General features: G+C 39.3%; 2 protein-coding genes across 4 annotated transcripts in view; both read left to right on the forward strand.

The window, feature by feature from the left end:
- The window catches only part of rbm20 (RNA binding motif protein 20), a 40,997-nt gene extending 33,935 nt beyond the window's left edge, over nt 1–7,062 (forward strand). For all 3 annotated transcript variants that reach the window (XM_026304520.1, XM_026304519.1, XM_026304521.1), the window contains exons 6-14: nt 711–857; nt 1,375–1,506; nt 1,583–1,662; nt 1,870–2,569; nt 2,657–2,743; nt 2,831–3,410; nt 3,678–3,743; nt 4,755–4,876; nt 6,383–7,062. In XM_026304520.1, the coding sequence (XP_026160305.1) occupies nt 711–857; nt 1,375–1,506; nt 1,583–1,662; nt 1,870–2,569; nt 2,657–2,743; nt 2,831–3,410; nt 3,678–3,743; nt 4,755–4,876; nt 6,383–6,451 (1,983 nt within the window). In that variant the 3' untranslated portion in view covers nt 6,452–7,062. The remainder of the gene's footprint in view (nt 1–710; nt 858–1,374; nt 1,507–1,582; nt 1,663–1,869; nt 2,570–2,656; nt 2,744–2,830; nt 3,411–3,677; nt 3,744–4,754; nt 4,877–6,382) is intronic.
- A 712-nt stretch (nt 7,063–7,774) lies between these two features.
- On the forward strand, nt 7,775–16,445 carry pdcd4b (programmed cell death 4b). Its single transcript, XM_026304108.1, has 12 exons — nt 7,775–7,904; nt 8,319–8,424; nt 8,741–9,055; nt 11,382–11,476; nt 11,655–11,768; nt 11,860–12,081; nt 13,396–13,493; nt 14,458–14,572; nt 15,026–15,133; nt 15,279–15,389; nt 15,501–15,640; nt 15,748–16,445. The coding sequence occupies exons 2-12, from the start codon at nt 8,382–8,384 to the stop codon at nt 15,806–15,808; spliced, it is 1,422 nt and encodes a 473-aa protein (XP_026159893.1). The 5' UTR covers nt 7,775–7,904; nt 8,319–8,381; the 3' UTR covers nt 15,809–16,445.
- Nucleotides 16,446–17,806: the final 1,361 nt, after the last annotated feature.

A 17,806-nucleotide genomic window follows, 5' to 3' on the forward strand; every position in this document is an offset into this window, starting at 1 on the left:
CAGCTTTATTTACACGTCTTCTTCATAAAGCAACACTGTGGTAAGAGAATATCTAAAACCATGGGGTGGAGCGAGAGAAAGGAATGATGAGCAATGCAGGTCACTATACTTGACAGCCTGGAGGGATTTGTATCAAGTGTGTGAAATGTCTGGGGCCAGTCAGCTGACGAGAAAACTGATTATCACTGCTGCACTACCGCCAGGGCGCTATTAATAGTTGCAATGAGGTGGTCTGTGTCAAGGAGGGAAAATGACACAACATCTTGTGTGATAGTGTTACACTGACGTTAGACAGACTGTTTTCCCGCACAGATGGCAGTTTCAAGGTAACGCAGACATTTTTTGACGTATGCTCTGACAAGATCAATATCAATCTATCCAGCTAAAGCTTCACAGTCACTAGAAGTGGAAAGTGGGGAAACCATTAGCTTAGCTCTGTGAAAGGAACAAAGTTTGACATGTAGAATTTGATTTGATTGGAATAGTTAGTTTATGCACTTGGGTGCTGTAGTAGCTCTGAAGTCCTATCCTCATCATAATATAACTGAGAAAAACCAGACAAGAAGCTCTGTATATACTGGTCACAGCCATAATAGCATTGTAGGCAGGATTAAGTTATTTTGATTCTTTGAATGTTTCCAAAGTGATTTATAAAGGTTTTCTTCATGTATCAACACAAACTATATTTACGTTTTCTTTATTATCTCCAGCCATTCACACCCAGAAAGGCAACAGCAGGACGAGTTGTTCATATCTGTAACCTCCCAGAGGGTAGCTGCACAGAAAATGATGTCATCAACTTGGGACTACCCTTTGGCAAAGTCACTAACTACATCCTCATGCGTTCTACACATCAGGTACAAAGCCACTGTTATAAATGGTTATCAATGTATATGTTGAAATTTTCATCCTTGGTTGCACATTAAAAATGGCACATGCATCATATGTTTATTTATTTTACACACCATTTTCATGTATCAAACAGAGCTTAACCATGTGGGATTACAGGTTGTGACTATCTTTACATTTTTGGCAGTGTCTGTGTGCATTTTTAACATTGCAATCAGTTTTTCACAGCTGGAACCTTTATGTGATATTATGTACTTTCCCATGTCTTACCAGTGATTTAACTGCTAGTACTATCAAGTTTAAAGCAATCACACTAAAATCCCGGTATTGGTTATGCAGACTAATGCAACTGTTCTGGTGATTTCATATGGAAATTAAATATAAAGCTTAGTGATGTTCATTTTCAAAGGTTTGTTGCTTTGCACTTTGACTTCTGGGATGTGAAATGTGTTTGTCCTGCAAGAGAGGCTATTTAACTGCCAGGAGGGGATTATTGTGTATAGAAAATTTCTGTTCTCCCATCAGGCATTTTTGGAGATGGCGTATGTTGAGGCAGCTCAGGCCATGGTTCAGTACTACCAGCTTACTCCAGCTATGATTAACAATCAGAAGCTTCTAATACGAATGTCTAAGAGGTACAAGGAATTGCAACTCAAGGTAAGACTGAAAAACTGAGTGAGCAGGAAGTTATGAGCTGTTTTAGCAAATTACTAAAATGTTCTTTTCTGTATAGAAACCAGGTAAAGATGTACAATCAATCATCCAGGATATCACCTCTCAGCGTGAACGGGGTGAGATGCAAGAACTCCAACAGTAAGGCAACTTCTCATTGCCATTTAAATCTCAAATGCATTTTTGTATCAAATTAGGTAATGTAACCAATAGTGTAGGAAATTTATGAAAATGCAATAGATTATTGCTTGCATTAAATAGGTGTGTCATCTCTGAACTGAAAAATTGCAACACAAAGTACAGCTGTGGAAGCTTCCTCCATGTAATCCACCTATCACCTTTCTGCAGCTACATGCCCGAGAGGGCACGCTCCCGGAGCCCACTAAGCCACTCTCTGAGTCCTCATTCCCACAGTCCCAGTTTTACATCATGCAGCTCAGCCCAGAGCCCGCAGGGGGTGCCAGGCAGGGGTCCAGAACGAGGTAGCAATGGCATTGGTACCCGCCGGGGCTCTTGGGATTGGTCCTCACACTTAAGAAGGACTGAAGATGAAAGGGAGAGAGATGACCCGTGGAGGAATGGGGGAAGCATGGATGATGATCGGCCAAATGGACGTGCGGCTGACCGTCGGAAGGCCTACCAGAAACCTTTGGATCATATCACGTCAAGGTCAGATGAGAGAGGAGGAGGCGGTGAAGGGATAAGGGGGGGCAACAGAGACTGGCATCCACGAAGCAGCCCTCAAGGCATGTCCTTCAGCTCATACAGGAACATGGAAGACAACTTCTACTCAAAGGAGCAAATGTACAAGTCAGAGAAGACTCCCAGACCTCCATACCAAAGGCACGACACAAAGCCAAAGAGGAGAGATGGAGGTGACTACCATGGTAGATCCAGACATTCTGAGTTTGAGATAACTGAGCAGCCTCTTCACAGAACATCAGAGGAAAAGAGGCAGATTTCACCAGGCAGGGGCAGGAGTGAAAAAACAAGCAGAAAGCACGCCGCACCACAGAAACATGGGAGAGAAAATGCCTCTGGAAATAATGTGAGTAACTTTTGCGATTGTACATTATTGTATATTTACACTTTATGTGAGACACTTTTCTAGCAACTAAGTCCGTACTTTTCTCAGGATCGACACTCGAAGGAAAAATCTACTTCACCTCAGCAAAACAATAATCCGAAAGAGGCTACTGAATGTAGTAAAGATAAAGAGACAGTAAGTAAGCATTTTAATCTATATGATACGTTCAGTCATCCAGACTCAGGTTTCTGTAAATATCTTTACACCCTGGTTTTTCCTTAGGAGAAGGAGTGTGAAAGTGGAAATGACACTGATGAGGAGTCCTGGTATCCTAAGAACATGGAGGAACTGGTGACAGTAGATGAAGTTGGAGAAGATGATTCCATTATTGAGCCAGACCTTCCTGAGCTGGAAGAGTTTGCATCCTGCCCCAAAGAGTCTGCAGAGGGAGAAACACTAGAGGAGCATATATCACCACCTATCTTGTCCGTGGAGGTCCAGGAGACTATTAACAAGAAGTCTACCCAGGAAATATCCAGTGGGGATACAAGAGACCAGGCAGAAACAATTGTAACTGAGAAAGCGGGGAATCTTTTAATAGCAACCAGTCCTGAAGAACAGAAAATTAATCCAGCGGCCCCTGAGGTACCCATCGTTGATCTTTGTGACTTCCCCAGAGAGGAATTCAAAGCTGCACTGGATGGAACATGTTTAGAGGATAAAGTAACCAACAGTGGGCCCTCAGAAGACCCAGTGGATAACCACATTAGAGTATTAGAGGACAGCAAGACCCAAGAAATAGGACAGGTTACGGAAACAATCACTAATGGGGCACAACACAACATTGGCATTCTTAACAAAGGTACTTTTCATGTGACAGATCAGATGGTTGCATAAGAAACTCGTAAAATACAGTTGTAGGAAAAACGTTTACTTAATATTTGGCATTGAACTTTTAAAGATTTCCTCAGAGGAAACATATTAAAGGGTGGGAAATATCCACAGTCTTAGAAGCATTTTCTAATTAGAGCTATAGAGGCTGCTTGTAGGCAATAAAATATATTGTAGGCATGTTTCTGATGAGGTTTTGTACATCCAGATTTGATCATAATTTAAATGCCTTTTATAGAGACTGAAGCCCCATCTCGCCATCATGAGCAAGACAAAGCTGTCAGTGAACACAGCATCCCATTGGGTAAGACAAACATTTGATTACTGTTCTCTTTGAGTGTGACTGACAATAGATACAATTATAGAGTATGTCAAATTATAGTCCATGAGGTTATTGTTTTGTCAGCAGATACCAGCTTACATGAAATAGACTGAGCAGTAGCAATAATGATGAAAATAGTATCATGTGTCTGTGGCTGGCCCAATCCCAGCCATCTTTGAGCAGGTCTATATTTAATCATGGTCACAGACACAGGTTCATGGAGTCTTGTGCGCAGTGCTCTTAGACCTAAGGATCCAGTGTTATCATGTACACCATTAGTAAGTAAGCTTTGACAACCTGTTGCATTAGCACTTTAATTGACTGGAATTGCTAGGCCACATGCTGACCTATTTCCGTGAGCAGTTTATGAAATACACCCCTGAGAGCTGAGTATTTATATTATCATTAGGGGTAGAATGACACGAACAAGCACATGACTTGGGTTGGGCCTGCTGAATGTAGACTTACATAAGCTGTGGTGCAGTATGGCAGCGACAGACCACAGTACAGACTCAAGAGCACACACATGACCTGTGTAGCTACTTCTGCTGTATGATGCAGAATGAGTGTGTGTCCAGAGGAAACTGTATCCACTGATAGGATACAAATATAACATTTTTTTTTATTGTTGTCACATTATTCTCAAAGGGCTTTGCTGACAGCCTGATATATATATATATATATATATATATATATATATATATAATCTATAATCTATATATATAGAAGAAACTGTTGGAGTAAACGGTGCACACAGCGAGGTGACATTATTCAGCCTGACATTGATATGTGGTTAAAAAAATAACAATTTGAATAAATGAGAATGGCAAACCATAGTATAAATGGACAAGGCAGAAAGATGTAGAATAAACTAACATTTACATTTTTCATTTTTATAGTAAGATGTAGTGCATCATTTTATTAAATAAATTGTAATGTTGATTTAAGTACTATCACTGACGTCATCTTGATCCTGTGTTCGCTGTCTAATAGGAATGGAGTTCATCGTGCCAAGGACCGGATTCTACTGCAAACTTTGCGGACTGTTCTATACAAGCGAGGAAACTGCAAAGACGACACACTGTCGCAGTACTGTGCACTACAGGAACCTACAGGTACACACTGCACAATGACACACCAGTCCTTCATCTGGTGAGGATGACCAATACGATTTTAATCTGGGATTAGATATTTCCAGATTTTACTTAATCTTTCCTCCCTGAATTATATGAGCATGTCGATCTTCACTGAGAGATAGAGTTATCTGTGTGTGAGTGTGTCAGTGTGTATCAACTACATTCAGCATATGGAGATTATATTTTCATTACCCTTCATGATTTGTTTGCCTTATTTTGACAAAGGTTACTTCTTAATCAGTTTGTCAATTGCTTTTCTAGCTAGATTGTAATTTGTTGGAATGCACAGTGCTAAAACAAATTAAAACAAATAATCAGGGATTTAATCAGAAGAAAATTATAGTGCTACTGATATAATATGTTCTAGATTCTGAACTTCGGCAATTTATGTCACTGTAAACAGTGTTTTGTGCTTTGTAATAGTGGTTAGACACAGTGAGCTAAAGTGGTCTCTGGATTTTTTAAAACAATTTTTTGACCTTTTATAACCAGTTAATTGAAAAAATAACCAACTAGCTAATAAAAAATGGGAACACAAACGGATAAACACAGCAATATATACCGGCACACCATACATCACATACACAACATACATTGCATGTAAACTTGAAGCTGTATTAGGTTTCTGATTACTGGCCATTCAGCAGCAAGATGTCTTGCATTTTTATAGTTTCGGGCAGCACAGCTGAGGGAAGCCAGAGGAGCGACAATTCCCTTAGGTTTGATGGATTATATTCCAAGAAGAAAAAAAGTTTTAAACAGCTGTGCTGTCTGTCAAAGTGTGTCCTGCTGTTTAACAGCTTTACTTAAGTTCTTTTGATTATAGATTTCTGTTTTACTTTACTTTCTCATCAATAATACATAGTTTAAATTAAATACTTTTATATTGTTCTGGCTTTTTTTCTTCATTTTTTAAACATTTATTTAAAAATATTGATTCTGTTAATGACACTGCTTCAGAAATTAAGCAACAGAAAAACATTGCCAAGTATCCAATTTTATTAGAAATTAAAGTTTTTGTTTGTTTTTTTTTTTTTTTAATTTAATCATTTTTGTTTAGGTTCAGTTTATAATCCACCACCACAGCATCTGCTTTTTTCAGCAAAGTATTTTACTGCTTAATAAACAAAAAAAGATTGGTGTTATGGGGTTATTTGAGTCAAACTAAGTATGGTTTTACCAGCTAGGCTTCTTATTCGCTTAGTAAAGTCATCTAATTACTGTCAACATGTTAATGGTGGAAAAGACTGACATTCACTGAGATGCTGCTTTCATGTTCCTTCCATTCTTGAAATAGTGGAAATGCCTTCAACCGTTGTTCTAGAGGGCTTAGCTTTGCGTCTTAGTTGGAGACATTCACTTGAACTTATGTTAGTAGAAAAAACCTTTGTGCTGCCTAACCATTCACAATGTCTGTTATATTTTGTATGCACATATTTTGTATTTTAAGAGTTTACTTTTTTCTTATGTCCCAATTTTGCACAGAAATATCTGTCTCAGCTGGCAGAGGAAAGTCTGTCAGGGGCACCTGCTGAACCCTCACCTGCACAGTGACATCAGCTTGACCTCTCGCATCTTCTACAAGATCCATGTATTTGGACTGATGGTGCAAGACTCAAGACTACTGACAGTTATAGCATGTATGATGTGTCACATGCCGGATGAGTCTGACAATCCCTGCCACATGTGCTCAGTCTTGTACATACTTCAAGTGTAATATATAGTGAGACTACAGTATTCAATTAAAATTTTGTTTAGTGTATTGATTTTCTTACAGTTTAAACTAATAGAAAAAAAATGGAAATGTTTTTGCAATGATTTCTAATAAGAACGCAGACATACACATCGGCTTTATGTTTGTCCATTTACTAGGTTTAAATCTAGTATTCTCATGAGATAATGTTATTTTAAATTTGGCCTGTACATTTTTCCTACCAACAATGACACATTTACAACTATAATATGACTTGAAATACTATATGTATCAAGGAATGTTTCACTCAGTTATAAAACTGAGGCAGATTCTCAGGTTTGTTGTATTTTTTGAACAGATTTCAATGTATATCTCAGTACACGTTTATTTATTTAAATGCAAGAGACCATGTGTGTTTAATTTATCAAACATGCAATATTTCACGTTACAGTGATCTCTCCAGAGTAATCAAGCCAAACTGTTTTGTATACTGTGAATAGCGATTCTGTGATACAATGATTGTGTTGTTTTCTCTGACAAACTTTTAATATGATTTTTGATGAAAAAAAAAACTGAAATAAATAAATACTTCAGATGAGTTGTTTCCCCTGGATTCTATGTATTATAATACTAATACAGTCAGGGTATCCTCCATAGACAGGTTATAGCAAACCAACCATCCTTGTATAGTCCGTCTCATAGAAGGACACCAGTAGGACTGTTATAAAAGAGCTCCCCCATGTGCTGAGGCAAAATAAAAAGAAAAAAAAATCTGGATGCAAAATCTGTAGGCCTTAATAAATATGTAAAACTCACATTCAATATTTTTTGCTTGTTTGTACAATTAACATTGATCCACCCAAAAATTATTTTCTTTTGTCACATATTTAGTTTGCTTACTCCCACAGTGCACTTATACTCCCCAATATTTCTATATGAACTCATTCACGGGAGGGTTAATCTGCTTTTGCCATAAAATCAAATTATGCATTTGACAGAGGTCACAATAATAATTCCCATCATCATTAATGAACCAGCATGATGATGATATCACAAACTGGAGTCTCCTAAAATAGAAATGCAGTGCTGCGATGCTAGACATAGGGGGCAGCACTTTATAAACAACATATTCCGTAGAACATGCGAGAAGCAAATCCCGTGTTACATTTTCATTGGCTGTTTACTGTAAAAGCCCACGTCCCTGCAGCCAATCAGAGAAGGAGAACACAGACCTAAGTGCCTGCGTTGCTAGGTGCCTCAGTGTTCGTGTCAGAGTTTGAAGGTTGGACACAACAGACGGTCAGCGATTTTGTTGTGAGTTATTTAATTTCATAGACACGGTGTTTTGTTTAATATGACCGAGTTATTAAGGCTTTAATGAGTTTTCCCATGCAGCTTAGGGCACATGCGTACTGCTAGCTAGTGGCCTTTTATTGACATTTGAATCTTCACAACAGATAAATGGCGAGTCCAGGATGTGTAAGAACAAGCTAACATGAGGATTTAGGTTTTGCACAGATATACTAAGCGTCTTTAGATACTGTAGGGTTTGGTCTTTTGACGCAGCGCTTTTCGTGGACAGTGAACCTTCAAGCTCACACGTCGTCAGCCATTGTTTACCAACAGCAGCTGAATGAACGGGGGGAGGGGGGCTGGTGCGTTGCACCATGTCTGGGCATGTTATCAGCACTTCTGCATGTTAAATTTGGTTCTTCTGCTGCATTGCAGGAATCGTTTGGATTTATTGTTTTTTTGCAAGCTGTTCTGCTGCAGAATCTCCTGTCCTGAAACATGGCAACTGACTGCGAGGCCTGGCTGAGCGCAAACCCTGTTGGTGAGTGTGAGCCCGTCACAGCCATTTAAACGCTTCACCAGCTGATCTCATGTGGGGCTCTGGGACTTTTTCATGCGGAAGTGGTTCTTTTTTTCTTACACCGCCTGCAGGTTTATTGATATTGCTTTTGGCGTTGATATTCTGCTGCAGATAAAAACTGACAATGGCACACCTCTGACATAAGTACAAGTACAAATGCAGGAATCAGCTGTACTCTCCCCAATCTGTTATTTTAATCTGTAAAACAGGGTTAAATTCACCAAAGATAATTAATAACTGTTGAAACCCTCCTCCATTTTTGCTTGTAATCCAACAGAGGCTGATGACCTGAGTGACTCCTTTGTGTCTGGAGATGAAGACAACGGGGGATTGGTTATCTCCAACAAAAACATGAACGAGATCAACGGCAACTGGTTGTCCTCGTCTAGCAACAGCATCAGTGAGGCACGACTCAAGGCGAAGGCCAAGCGCAGGCTGAGGAAGAACTCCTCCAGGGACTCTGGCAGGGGGGACTCCCTCAGTGATAACGGGGATGTGGTCAGGGGAACCACAGCAGCACCTACCAGCCCCAAGAGCAAACTGCTGGACAGAAAGTCCCGACTGGGCAAGGGCAGAGGCCTACCAAAGAAAGGTAGCATGACTTAACATTTACAGAACTGAAAACATTGGTACGTTTTTAGTGATATAACAGTATGGTAATGTTGGGCTATTGCATAAGATTATGGTACCAAAAAGACCAAATGTGAGAGCTAAACTTGGTTTTCTAAGGATAACCTTTTTATTGAAGGTGAGTATACCTCAATCAGAGAGCAGCAGCTGGTGTTTAACGGCTTTGGGGCAAGGCCTTCATCACTGCTAAGCTACTGTTGTCATCTTTCTCACCAGTGGAGTGTAAACAAATGGCTAGGTGGTCTCATACTAATTTAAAGGAACTCTTTTCTTTCCTTGCCATCTGGTTATCCAGGCTTTTCTGGAAATTTCCATTAGAAGTTAAAGAGAAGACTGATGTTACTTTGGCAGTGATAGTCTATCAATAGATAGGACGTAATGTAAATCTTTCACCTTTTAAGCTACTACAAGAACCTGCAGAGAAGCTGCTTTAATCTTTAAAACAGGGTTAAATTCATCTAGTTATGGATTATTTGCTTTTGTTATGTCTGATTTTGGTATGCTGTCTGAATTTGTCACTGAAGTGAGATTTTTTTTTTTTTTTTTTTTTTTTTGTGACAAGGCTCAGGGACGGTTATAGATAAATGGTTTATTAGTGTGTGATGCTACAGAAAATGTTGTATAATGGCTTACTTTGATTCCTTATCCAATTTGTGTATCAAGCTAAAGATAGCTCCACTGACCTGTTTTCTCCTTGGCCCTGTTTTTACGTCTTACATCACAAATGTAAAACAGTAAATCAGAATTTAGCAAGCCAACATCTTCTGACAGCAGCTGTCCTTCACTGTGGCCCTTCAGTCAGTGATATAACCATGCTGTGCCTGCTTATGGCTCTAAAGACTGCAGTACAGTTTAGTCTTTGCTCTTCCCCTGGGCAGTGGAACCGGAGCAAGTGTAGTTTCTCTTGGCAAAGTGTCTGTCCATTTTTCTGCTTACATAACAGTAATGCCCTACCAGTGGCGTCCGGTAAGTTGAGCTCAGTGCTTTCCAGCATCAAAAGTTTGTGCATTGCATTTTTGAGAGAGAAATGCAGTGGATGGGAAGAATCTCTGGCAAGAGCAAACTGGTGTACACATTATTTTAATAATGCAATGAGATGGCTTTTCACAACCAGTGTGAGACACCCTAAACAGTGTCATGTTGTATACCACATGCTGGGCGGGACTAATGCAGATTTTAAACCATGTCACACAAGCTGCTTTGGTATTGGGCTTCTTAAACTGTCTGCAATCTGTTGGTGCTGATCAGACACAGCAGATGTTTGTTTGTGTAACATGCAGAAAGTTGTTACCTCCTCAAAGAAAGGGATTGTTTTACAACATGATTGGCCCCTGGGCTAAATAATATCATGGAAATTGGAACAGAGAATGCCCCACCTAACATTTAAAATTATTGTTATGAAACTCTAGTATTATTTTTCCCCACTCAACAAGATGTCTTTTGAGAGAAGGAAGTCACACAGAGTGTTTTTTTTTTTTTTAACACAGTAAATGGAGCATAACCAGAAATCTATTGTGTGGATCTGAGTAAAACAGGAAGCATCTGTCTGTTCACTTTGTGTAAAGTTAAAGACATATTGGCTGACTTTTGACAAAACCTTTCCACCTTATTTAAGTCTTATTTCCTTCATGACTTTTAAAACTGTACCCATACTTGAAAACAAATGAGGCAGACTAGTGTAGTTACAAGCACTGTACTGAAAATATCACACGTTTGCAAACCGTCTCAGATGATGCGAGGATCTTAGAGTGGAAAATTACCTGATAGGGTGCTGACACTTTCTTAGCAGGCTGAAAGTTGAGTTCTAGATTTGTTTGGAACAAGTCCAGTTTTCTAACATGCATTGTAGCCTCAGTCACTCATCAGAAGGAAGTCAGCTAAAAGCATTTTTATCTGACAGATTTTAAAAAAATAATTCATGAGACTTAAGATGTTTTCCTGCTATATATCAGCATCATCTGTTACCGTCTCAATGATACATGACACTGTGCTCTGTAACTCGCATCACCTCACCTTCTTATGATGCTGGCCTCGAAAAGGGGTTATATTTTGGTGACATGTTAAAAGATTCTAATGCTCACAAAACCTGTCACTTCTGTACCACCATAACCCTGATTTGTGAACAGTTAGCCGTGTTTTTTCTTTTACAAAACCACTCATGTTTCAAGTAAAAGATACTTGTGCCACAAAATCTTTGGAAAAATTGTGGCACATGTGTTTAGGTTTTTACCACATTGCCTTAACATGACTGACTGAGATGTAACACTGTCATTAACTTACACCCACAGGTGGGGCTGGAGGCAAAGGTGTGTGGGGCCGATCCGGTGAAGTGTATGAACCAGTGGTGGTGGATGAGAAAGATCCCAACTATGATGAAGCTCAGGTACTGAGTGGACCGTTGGTACTGTAAAGTTGCATTGAGTTGTCTGTACAGTGGATGAAGTTACAAAATTTCTTTTTAACCTGTTATAAATACACAAAACCTGTACAGGTGAAATATGTACTGTTACTGTATATATCCAGTGTATGGCAAACTGTAGACCTGGAATGTGTTTTCGCAGGAGAACTGTGTGTATGAAACTGTGGTCCCTCCACTGGATGAGAGACACTTTGAGAAGACGGTCACTCCCATTGTGCAAGAATACTTTGAGCATGGCGACACTAATGAAGTAGCTGTAAGTGCCACAGTGTTTTGAGGGAAGCCTGTTTGTTTTTATGTTGTTTTTAAGACTTACACACCAAGTTAACTTCCCTCTCCACCTCCAGGAGCAACTTGCAGAGCTCAACCTGGGTTCCATGCGGAGTGCGGTGCCCTCTCTGGCTGTGTCACTGGCCCTGGAGGCCAAAGCCAGCCACCGGGAGCTCACCTCCAGGCTGCTGGCTGACCTGTATGGGTCTGTTCTGTCCCACAGCGACATGGAGAAGTCATTCGACAAACTGCTCCAAGAACTACCAGACTTGGTCCTGGACACACCCGGAGCCCCGCAGGTGAATGTCCTGAGATTCTAGAGACAAGTGTAGCCAAGTTGTCAATTTTATTTAATGAGTGTGTTTCAGTGCTGGGAAATTATTGAGTTTAGGATGGATAGTCATTTAAAAAAAAAATCACAGTATGATACTAAATTAACTAACTTCAACTTTAATCTGAAGAAAATTATTTTGTTATTCTGGCAGACAAATTTAATTTCATGCAAACAATGAAAGGAGAGTAAATCCATGTAGTAAAACTTTTTTTTTTTTAACATCTAGAACATTTTAACAAACTAACCCACACAGCTGGTTCATATTAGTTAACATATGAGAGTCAGGTGAAAGTGTTGTTTAGAATGTGCTTATGAGTTTCTACACAGTCTGTGGTAGAGCACAGGGGAACAACGCTGTGGTTTGATGTGTTGTCGTGTTACAGAAAACTGGTGTGTGGTGTGTGTATTTCAGCTCTTTCCTTTTCAGCTTGTACAGATATGAGATCTCTGGCCATTGTCTGTCTGTGCCTGCAAAATGCAAGCTCAGCGAAGGGCGCACACAGGGGTGTTGGTCGTGTTCCCCTCCTTTCACTGTCTCATTCAGTCTCACTAGTAATTTCTGTCCCACTCTCACAATTCCCTGTGACTTTGCCCTGCCCCCCACATTCCTGTCATCCTCCCATTGTCTTTTCTCAGTTTCACACACACATACGCCTCTCTTCTTCCACAAACGTCTGCTAGTCTAGCCACGGCCAGAGATGGCTAGACAGAGCTGCCCCATCTGTACAGTGCATGAGTGTAGTTTTTGTGGAGGCCAAAAGGGAAAAGCCGGCTGTTTCATTTCCCTAAATCTTTTGATCATACTACTGTAAACAAACAAATACACACACACGCACACACACACACACACACACACACGTGTCCTTGAGGCTACTATCATAGCCATATGTTTTTGCTAGGCCTCTAGTTCTTGAAACTAAATGAATTTCATAGTTGACTAGGATGTGTAACAGCAATGCATCAGGTGTTTACTAGTGATTCATTAAAATATGACTGTTTCTTCCTGCAAAGTGATTCTGTTTTGTGAGATAATGGAAAAATAAAAGTGACCTTTTACAAATGGCCCAAAGAAAAGTTCATATTTGAAATGCATGAACATGAGGCCCATGGCATTTGACTGAAATGTGTCCACCATAGGACCATCACTTGTGATTTACTAGACAGTAACAGGTTAAAGGAAAACCCATAACCCACAAGCTTTTATTAAACTGCTGAGCACAACATAGTATTATGGAGTGGGGTTGTTTACATTGTACCCTCTTCTGTGTTTCTCTTCCAGTTGGTGGGCCAGTTCATTGCACGAGCCGTTAGCGACCAAATATTGTCCAAGAGCTACATTGACGGCTACAAAGGCAAAGTTGATTGTGAATACGTGAGGTATGTAATTGTTTGGTTTCCTGTCTTATGCTATTATTGTGAAAGTCTACAGCCATCATGTCACGGTTTTAAGCATGCATTCAATTATGTAATTCTCGAATTTAGAAGTTCCTTCTAGATACGCTTTCAGTGTAAGTGACTCACCTCATTTAGTCTAAAACAGTTTCCTAAAGCTAATTTTGAGTACCAAAATGGGGAACGTTGTACCAATAAAACTGTAGCTGTGGAAGATATCCACTTGATTTGTCTAAATATGGGCACCTGAAAATAGTTTAAGGCAGACTTGGAGAAATTGGGATCCTTTCATTTTAAGAGCTCTCACTTCAGGAAGAAAGGAACATAGAACAGGAGAACTGGAACAGCTCTTGGACATTTATGCTAATGCATTTAGACAAGAATGGAAGTGTATTACTGTAAAGGTGAAAGGACAGAATTAAGATCTTGCTCGTTTTCATATAAGATTCAAATACCATTCAAAAGAACTGTTCATTAAGATAGATAGATAGATATCACCCATGGGGGATGAATAAAGTATCAATTCAGATTGTCCTGCAGCTCTTATATTAATTTTAACATAGAAATTTCACTATAAAATATGAAATATAATTAACAGATAAAGGCACTCAGTTAATAGCATACAACATAAATAGCATAACTAACATATCAACAAATACTATTAAAAGGTCTAATGGCTGTGGGGACAAAGGATCTCCTCAACCTCTCAGTTCTGCAGTACAGTGAGATGAGCCTCCCACTGCAGCTGCTACTCTTAATTGAGTCCAACAATGCAATATAACTATTTTGTCAACCATATGAAGACACCATTGGCAAGGTGGCTCCATGGTAGGGATGGAAGATGTGTAAGAAATATGTTTGCAGATTGGAGCAGAAGCAGTGTGAGGTCTGTGATGTAGTCATGAATGTAAAAAAATGGCACAAACATCTGGTGCATGGTATTTTACAGGGTGACACTGGACAGGGCAGCGGTGCTGCTGAAGATGAGCATGGGCGGCCTTCGCATAGACAACCAGTGGGGAGCAGGCGGGGGCCAGAGACCTGTCATACAGCTCATCAAAGAGGTAACTTAATAGATCCATGCAAAAAAGACAAGTTCTAAAAAAGGTTATGTTTATCAGTAGTCTACTGTCATCTATAAGTATTGGTTATTTTACTTTTTGATTTTGGTTTCAATCATTTGTGTACACAAGGAAGAAAGTTTGGGTGAGAAGCCAAGAAACCTGTTTTGTTTTTTTTTTTCAAATTAACTAAATGTCATTACTGTGCAAACACAGCTTATAAATTTTGCACCAATGGGGAAAGCACTTCATAGAGCTTTTTCTCAAATGCTCAAGAAGGTACATGAACTTTTTTTTAAAACAGGATCTGTCTGGATTACTGTCTTTGTAGGAACTGCACAAGTCATGGAGTTCTGTGCAATTATGGCTGATTGTGCTTCCTTTTTATAATCTTTGTGTATGTAAGAAATAACCTACAGGATACTTAAGGTTATTACCTATTGTCTTTTGTGTCAGATGAACCTGCTGCTGAAGGAATACATCCTGTCTGGAGACAGCAAGGAGGCTGAGAGATGCCTGAGAGATCTTGAGGTTCCCCATTTCCACCATGAGTTTGTTTATGAGGTATGTGCTAGGCTACATATGGCAGGACAAAAACACCTCTTCCAAACTAAAACGAGCAGCTGCAAGTGTTATGTTGTGTTCTAGAGAACAGTGAAGGTTTTGAGCATTAATACAAGGCTGTGGATTTTTCTGCTATGTCCCTCAGGCAGTAGTGATGGTATTGGAGTCCAAAGGAGAGAAAACATTCAAAATGGTTCTGCAGCTTCTTAAGTGTCTCTCCCTGTCCTCCATCATCACTGTGGACCAAATGAGAAGGGTAAAGTGCCACCTAGTGTTTGCATTATGTATTGCACATAATTATTTCACCAAGAACCTAGGTCCTTTGTTTGCTAGCCTTCTAAGAGGGTGTTTTTTTTACCTCTTGTAGGGCTATAAAAGAATTTATATGGACATTGCTGAAATTAACATAGATGTTCCCCGTGCATACTTCATCTTGGAGCAATTTGTTGATAAGAGCTTCAATATGGGAATAATTGATATGAAATTAAGAGATCTTTGTCCCTGTCGGTGAGTGCATCCTACTGGTTTTCTCAACCACACAACCTTCACACATTTGAGATTTTTTTTGTCTGATGTATTTATTTTTTTATATTAATATATATCTTTCTTGTCAGGGGCCGGAAGAGATTTGTCAGCGAGGGAGATGGCAGTGTTGTCAAACTTGAAAGCTGCTGAGGACCTTTTTTTGTGTACCAGATTTCCTGAAGGGGATAGAGCTACTTTTTTACTTGCATACTTTTCAAGATCATTGGGTACAATTTCTTCCCTTCTTAAGTCAAAAGAATGTACATTTCTGAAATTGAGGTGGGCTGAAAAATTGCACTTTTGATTGAGACTCAAGTAGAACAATTTGTCTAATGTGTTTCAATATTAAATATTTACATAAGCTAACCCTTAAAGTGCCACACCTCTCAGTGTCAGTCATTCCATGTTGTTTTGTACTGTACTTCCTTGATTTCACCTTGATTTCACTGCCACTCCTTTTGTGTTTTTTAGAAAGCAGTGTTTGTACAGAGCTTTACAAAGAGGTATAAAAAAAATAAAGGAGGGCATGTTATTTCAGTGCAATTCTGACTCCTTGATAGCTGCTGTTTCTATGCTGTGCTGGACTTTTTCTTTTTACCCTTTAAATCACACAAAGATGTCATTAATGAAGGTATTGAGACACGGTGCAACAACAAATATCAGTCGGGTAACTTCACAAAAATGGTGTTTAGAGAGTGTTTATTTTTATATTTGGGGAGTACTGGTGTGTGAAATGTACCACATATTGCTCCTTGTTTGTTCATTAAATGCGTATTAAATAACCCAAGACTGTTTTTATCAATGTCACGCTTTTAACACAAGCCACCATTGCAGTTTTAACTCCTTGCCACACCAGTTGCATTTAGCCAACAAGGAAGACAGTTAACTGCCATTTATCATCTGCATTAAGACCAAATTACAGGTGCAATAATCGATATAAGTCACAGTAAGCACGAAGATCTTGGTAGCTTACCACGCAAGGAAAAACTGGCACACAATAGGCTTAATTTTTACTATGATATGCAGTGCTTCATTAAACAATGACTAATGAACAGGAAGAAGAGCTGAAGAGTGGTTAAACCAAGTGCCTACTCTCACCACTTCCTTAGTGTTTCTGCTCTACGAGTCAATCATCAGTAACTTCTTGGCATTGCATTCCTTTGTCCATACAAATAAATATTCTACCAGTGCTTGAAAACACTGGGTTTGTGCCATCCACTTCAAGAATTTGACTGCTTGTGTTGCAAATCCTCCATTCTCCATGTCTATTGTGACAGCTCCTTCATAGCCAGTTCCTGCTGTTTGACAGCCTCCTGCGCCTCCATTTGCATCTTCTCCAGTTTCTCTAGGGTGACTGATTTGAGTGGGAGCAGCTTTGGTTTACACAGAACCATGGTAGGGACATCTTCCATAGAAAGCTGCCCTGTGGATGTTGCCAAAACAAAAAAAGAAAAAAAACAAAAACACACAACTTGCCATGAATTCACATATTTCTTAAAGTAATTATATGTATGTATTTATTACTTCACTAATCTTATTAAGGATAATAGTCAGATGAATTAAATTATCCTCACATTTATTATGTGTGCCTTTTAAAATCGTAGTGATAACTGATATCTTCCAGGTGGCCCTTTTCAAAGTTTGCATACCCTTAGTTCCTAATACTGTGTTTTGCCCCCATTAGCAACAATGACAGCCTGTGATAATTGTAGATGAGGCCCGGTATTTTATCAGGTAGTAAAGCTGCCCATTGCATTTGGTCTGTATTTTAACTGAAGTTGCTTGTGGGTTTTTCTTGGTATGTATACAAATTCTCCTAGCAATGATGTGTGATTTTTTTTTTGTTTTTGATCAGAACTGATTGGCAGCTACAAAATTTTGGATATCATTTTATGTCCTTTAAAGCTTAAGGTCTTTTGACAGTTATTTTGCTTTCCCCATGAGTCAGTATCCAGTAAACTCATTGTAGCCATGAATAAAATGTGCAGGGATCTATCAAGAGCTAACAAATTCATTGACTATTTATACACAGACACTAATTCCAATCTGACAACTCACAGGTATAGAAACTTAGTCTTAACAGCCATTTAAACTTGTGTGTGTTACTTGTGTATAGTGGTGTAAAAAAGTGTTGTCACCCTTCCTGAT

The sequence above is a fragment of the Mastacembelus armatus genome, chromosome 1 (assembly GCF_900324485.2).
Source record: "Mastacembelus armatus chromosome 1, fMasArm1.2, whole genome shotgun sequence".
NCBI lineage: Eukaryota > Metazoa > Chordata > Actinopteri > Synbranchiformes > Mastacembelidae > Mastacembelus > Mastacembelus armatus.

Coding starts and splice junctions, on each gene's coding strand:
- pdcd4b (XM_026304108.1), top strand. CDS start 8,382: ATGGCAACTGACTGCGAGGCCTGGCTGAGCGCAAACCCTGTTG. Junction 8,425..8,740: donor GCTGAGCGCAAACCCTGTTG/GTGAGTGTGAGC, acceptor GTAATCCAACAG/AGGCTGATGACCTGAGTGAC. Junction 15,390..15,500: donor CTGTGGACCAAATGAGAAGG/GTAAAGTGCCAC, acceptor TACCTCTTGTAG/GGCTATAAAAGAATTTATAT.